General features: G+C 37.2%; 1 protein-coding gene across 1 annotated transcript in view; it reads left to right on the top strand.

The window, feature by feature from the left end:
- Nucleotides 1–3013, top strand: part of PLOD2 (procollagen-lysine,2-oxoglutarate 5-dioxygenase 2) — a 70446-nt gene extending 67433 nt beyond the window's left edge. Inside the window, exons 16-19 of the mRNA XM_077826024.1 lie at nt 95–199; nt 454–600; nt 978–1103; nt 1792–3013. Of these exons, the coding sequence (XP_077682150.1) occupies nt 95–199; nt 454–600; nt 978–1103; nt 1792–1947 (534 nt within the window). The 3' untranslated portion in view covers nt 1948–3013. The remainder of the gene's footprint in view (nt 1–94; nt 200–453; nt 601–977; nt 1104–1791) is intronic.
- Nucleotides 3014–6000: the final 2987 nt, after the last annotated feature.

Consider the following 6000-nt stretch of genomic DNA (forward strand, 5'->3'; position numbering starts at 1 on the left):
TATTGATCTACCTAGCTCTTTTTTAAAAATTGTTTAAAAATTACTGGAGTAATAAATATGACTTCTAAAACAATGCTGTGGGTTTTTTTTATAGCCATGCCCAGATGTGTATTGGTTTCCCATATTTTCGGAGACTGCCTGTGATGAACTGGTAGAGGAAATGGAACATTATGGACAGTGGTCTGGAGGAAAACATCGTGTAAGTGTCACCTCTTGTAAACAAAACTAGTACTTGTTTTCTAGCAGGTCTTCATGTACTTTAATGTTTTAAATAAATGCTTCATTAGAAAGTGCACTGGGTGGTGTAGTCTGCAACTGCTGAAAACTTAGTTAAACATGATACTTTTATTGCCTTTGTTTTATTCTATATGCCTGCAGTTTTCAAATAAATTAAAACCTATATTATATAAGTACTGAAAAAACCCACATTTTTGAGGCCCTTCTGGTTTTTAGGATAGTCGTATATCTGGAGGTTATGAAAATGTCCCAACTGATGATATTCACATGAAGCAAATCGGGCTGGATGGTGAATGGCTACATTTCATTAGAGAGTTCATTGCACCAGTAACACTAAAAGTCTTTGCTGGCTATTATACAAAGGTAAACTTTTAAAATTATTATAGGTGAATAGTTGAGTTGAGTGGTTAATTTGTAGGGAATGATTTATGAGATTAATCCCAGAATCTTCTTGCTCATGAAATATTTTAGATGAGGCTACACTTTTCTCAGTTTTATTTATTATATATTTAAAAAAATTTGTTACTTTGTGTGTTGATTGAAAATATTCCAGACTTGAACTGTGTTGCTTTGTCGTGATGGGTAAGATAAATCCAATGTTGTAACTGTTTCGGACTTGAAGCACGAACATTTGCCAGTGAGTAGCTTTTAAAATTCAGCTCCCACGAATAAGCACGTATTTGATTTCGAAATTCACACACTGATGAGAAATCCTTTTGATTGCTACACATTTATTTCAGGGATATGCCATGCTGAATTTTGTTGTAAAGTACACTACGGACAGACAGCGTTCCCTCAGACCTCATCATGACTCTTCTACGTTTACCATCAACATTGCTCTCAACAAAGGAGGAGAAGATTTTCAGGTAAGCAATAGTCATTTCACTAAATATTGCTGCTCTTCAATTTATCTAAATCATTTCCATGCTTGGGTCCAAATAGACGTGGTTAGGACCCTGTGTAAGAGGAGAAGACACGCAGCACACGTAGCAATGTGTTGCTGGTGGTAGAATCTGGCTCTGTATCATATTAACTCATCCACAGGTAGAACAACTTGTTCCATTTTGACCATCAAGGCATGCAGTGTATTTTTCCATTCCTATACTTAAATTATTTAGATTATTTTCAAAACTGCTATCTTGAGGAATGATGCTTTGGCTCTAGACCCCTGATAAAGGAAAACACTTGATCATGGGCTAACGTGCTGTCCTGAGTCAAGGCCTAGAAAGGGTGATTAACTAGTCTGTCATCTACAGTAATGTTACCGAATGGCTGATTGGTTGGAAACAAATATACCACTAAGACTATGCAAAGGAGCTGCTCTGCAGTGGTTACCAAAATAAAAGGGACTGAAATCCCTATTACCAGGTGGTGTTGCCACATGTATTGCTGCAAAGGAAACCTTCCTTAAGAAGTATGCCTTACTAGTATGGATAGAGAACTTCTGATGTTAAGTATCTGTTAATAACAATAAAACATTCTGATTGTTGGACAAAAGGAAAAATGCAATTATAACCCAAGCTAAGAAATCTGTCTTCTGATTTTTTGTAACAGGGAGGTGGATGTAAATTTATTAGATACAACTGTTCCATTGAGTCACCCAGGAAAGGATGGAGCTTCATGCATCCAGGAAGACTTACTCATTTACACGAAGGACTTCCCATTTTAAATGGAACAAGATACATTGCAGTATCATTTATTGATCCCTAACTTTATTTTCCTGCCTCTTCAAAACCAGTGGTTGGTTCTTTATGACATAAACTCTTATTTATAGTTTTCCTCCCAGAAGATGGTGATAAAAGAAACTTTAATTTACTTCCTCTAGACAGCAGATTTACTTTGAGCTAAAAGATTGAAAAAACAAATTTAAAAAATGTTGGACACTTCCAAATGTCTGCTCTGAGCCTTACGTCACAAAGTAAAAATGCCCTGTTTATTTTTGTACGCTGCTGTCTTGAAAGGTGGGGCGGGGAGGGAAAATAGAAATGCATTTTAAAATGAATATTTTTTTCTGTTATGAAAAATTCCCAGATACAAAATTATCTCCAAATCTTTTCTTGTGGTTTTCATTCAGTAAAATGATGCAGATGAAGTTGTGTGTTGTGCATATTTTATAACTACCAATAGAAGAACCACATATAGAATTAGCATCAAGTGAATCCCATAGCCTAGCAGAATTGCACACAAATTTTGGCTTTAAGCGAAAGCATATTTTGTGTGCTGATGTGCACTTTGGCAACACCCCAGTAAAACTTTTAAAAATACTTAGTTTATATTAAATATCAACATCTATATCCTCCTAAAGAATATATGCATTGCAAAGTTTGAGGAATAGATTGAATACGTTAATTTTTTTTTTAAAATGGCTTTATCAAGAACTGCAAGTATGTTTTAAAGAAGAACTTGTCCCATTAAAGTTACTTCTCTTTACCAAGTGTTCTTCAATTAAAATGAGCTATTTTTGTAATGTATAGTTGCACCAGGTTGATACTGGAAATTTAAATTCTATTTTCAGAACACTGCTAAATTTTAATATCAGGATGTTTTGTAAACACAATTTTCTGTTTAAAATTACTTGAATTTTGTATCAGGAAAATGAAATTGGTGAAGTCTTTCTTTTAAACCTAAGAGGTTTGACTTACCATTTATTTTAAAGGAATCAGTTTTAAATATTCCTACTGTATCTACTGTTTGTAATTTAAAGAAACTTGAAGCAAACTCTAAACCAAGGAACCTAAGGTGCCGGAGTGCACAATGTGTTTAAAAACTTGTGAAAAATAAAAGGTAATTTTAAATTAATGTAACAGTTTTTGTTTGTCTTAGTGAAGATGGCAATATATCCCAAACTGTTATCTTTAAAATGTAGTGTATTTAACAATTTTAAAAGGAACTATTGAGTGTCATGGTGAGCATGATCAACTTTATGTTGGCAAAAGTTTTTTTTTAAATATTCTGAGTAGTCACCACTAGCTGCTTGGTGCTCTTGAATAATGTCTGTCATTAATTGGCGTCTAAGTCATTATCAAGATGGGCAAAGTTTTAAGAGCTTCAGCAGCAGTGTGTGTGTCTGCTGCCTGTTGTAATAATCCCTTTTGGCAAGCAGGGTATTGTAGTGATCTAAGCAGCAACCTTTCCCCCACTATCCTGACTGATGCTGTGTTGAAGGAAATTCATCACCAGTACTGTATGTCAGTCGGAGTGGTTTTAAGACCAGTTTGTTTTCTCCGAGTTGTCGTTTCCTGTATTTATATTCTTAACTTTTCTCCATTTCAAGCAGATGCTTACAGATTTCAGAAATGCACCAGCACATTGAGTTTCCTGACATCAGTAAATTCCAATTTTGCAGATACCTTTGCCTGAGTGAGCTGCTTTGACTGGGTGTAGGCTGCACTTAAGCAAAGGATAAAATTCAGAAAATCATCAGGACTCTACGGCATGAAAGCTGCCTTTGTTAATTACCTTTTTTCTGAGTGTTTGCCTATGGTCTGTTAGGATGGCATGGAAAACAGGCTGGGTCAGTTTAGTATAGGTCAGTGTAATAAAGCTTTCTTTATAAAGAGATACTTGAAAACAGGACACGGGAGGAGATTTTTGGAGCTCATTCTGCATAATTTTTGCTTCTACAGTCTAGATTTTGTTTTTCACTGATTTACTCTGTTTTATTTGTTTTGAAGACTTGGTTTATTAAACTTCTAGATTTTCATTCATTTACTCTTTCAGCTGTGAGCTCTTTCAACAAGCTAGACACATTTACCTCGCTCAGACTCGCATTACTAGAGTCCTTACCTTATTAATCAACCATAGAGGTTACTAAATCTCTTTCAGGCTGATAGGAATGTTACAACGTTGAGACAGAGCACTCATTCACTTCTTTGCATTGACCAAATATTGGAAGAATAGGCAAATTCCAATGGGCATTAAAATCTAAAATGCACAAATGTTTGGTCTTAACAATGAATTTAGATATGATTTGTTAGCTTTAATGCACTGTTAGTAAACTAGCTCATTTGAATTGAATTTTCACGAGTAATACTGTAAAGCAAGCCTTGAGAGAGATGTCTGACCCTCCTAATACCAGACTACAGAGCTGAGACACAAGATCAGTAACATGGAGAAAATGCAGCCTAACCTCTGGCAGTATTCATAAGACACTAGGAGTACAAGGACATAAAGGTGGACTCTTTAACTGCAGTAGATGAGACATTTGCAGATTATGTGATTGGTTTTGCTTATGTTCAAGCCTAGTTCTTCACTAATAAACCAGACATGAATTCTAGATTCAGTGGTAGGGGTGATGGGAGAGAGGGCAATTTGTAATTATTTTTTAACAAAATGACAAGCCTGACTATTTTTAATCCACTTTATTGCTGTGGGAGCCACTGTGACCCTCCAGCACTACTTGTGGACAAAGTACTGGATAACACTCAGTATATCAGTTGACTTTTTTTATTTTTTTTTTTGGGGGGGGGAGGGGGGGTTTACAAAACATATGTAGCCCTCATTAAAGCCACCATGCCACAAGCTATTGTAGCATAGGCTTGTCACTCACTTCATTTTCTTCTGTTGCTGCCAGGAATAAGAGCATAGTTAAACACAAAGAGAAATGATGGATTTTCAGTAATGTGGAAATGCTGACCTCATCTCAAGTGTGAATGTTTAGTGCCCCGCCCCCGGCGGTTTTAGTGTATGGATGGAATATATGTTAATCAAAAGCAGGGCATCCACATGAAAGCCTTCCTTTTGTCAGTCTTATAGAAATAGAGACAAAGAAATGAAAAGGATGCAGAAGTTTGGGAAGGACTCTGCCAAACCCCCTCCAAAACCACATTCAGATGGGAATTTATTTTCATCTGTGCAAGTAAAGTTTGTATGAATTCTTTTCAGCCACAGCAACATACTTATTTTATTCTTTTATCTTTATCTCTGATATGCTCCAGCCTGGATCCAGAGGCTGAGAAAGCAGGGGGTGGAGCCACTGGGTTGTGTCTTTCTGGGATGAAAGTAGTAGGCTGCTTGTTAGCCTTATAAATGGCATGAATGGATTCACTCCTCTCCGGAGCCCTGTGAGTGGTTAAACTATCAGCTGAATGACTTGAAGGTTTTTCGGGTGATGTAGCTGAGCTCCAGACAGCAACATTAGTCATTGCACTAGTTCTGAAATAATCATTTTCAGGCTGTCAGCAGTTGTCCTTAACTGGGGCAAAGAATATCTTGAGTCTGAGACTCAGGTGGTGTAAATTATTGTAGCTCCTCTGACTTTAATGGAGGTATGACATTTTACATCGGGTCCCCAGCTCATTGTCTTTGACTGCAACTCTTCTTTTGACTGATCCATTCATTAGCCTTAAGAAGTCGATGCGGTCAGATGTTCAGCTGCGTGTGTGTGTTCTCCATGTGTGCCATCCTAGCTCTACGTAGATAGCTGACACAGTAGACCTTGAGCGAACCGCCCAATAAATCCACAGACTCGGTTTTCAGTGAAGGAACTTGGTCAGGTTTATTGCCAATGAGGTACGGTGCTAATGCCCCGGCTCAATGGCTACAGGTACACAAATGCATGTATGCCCGTGACAATGGACCGGCTCAGTGAATCCCCTAGGCCAGACAAAGACATTGCCTTTGAGATACATCCTTATCCACAGATACAAACAAGTTATGTATTACTCCTTTGATGTGGCTAACCACCACCCATTATGTTGTACCTGTTGGTTCGATCAAAACATCTCTATCCATCATGCTGTCATCCTGACCTTATCTTTAGGA

The sequence above is a fragment of the Eretmochelys imbricata genome, chromosome 9, assembly GCF_965152235.1.
Source record: "Eretmochelys imbricata isolate rEreImb1 chromosome 9, rEreImb1.hap1, whole genome shotgun sequence".
NCBI lineage: Eukaryota > Metazoa > Chordata > Testudines > Cheloniidae > Eretmochelys > Eretmochelys imbricata.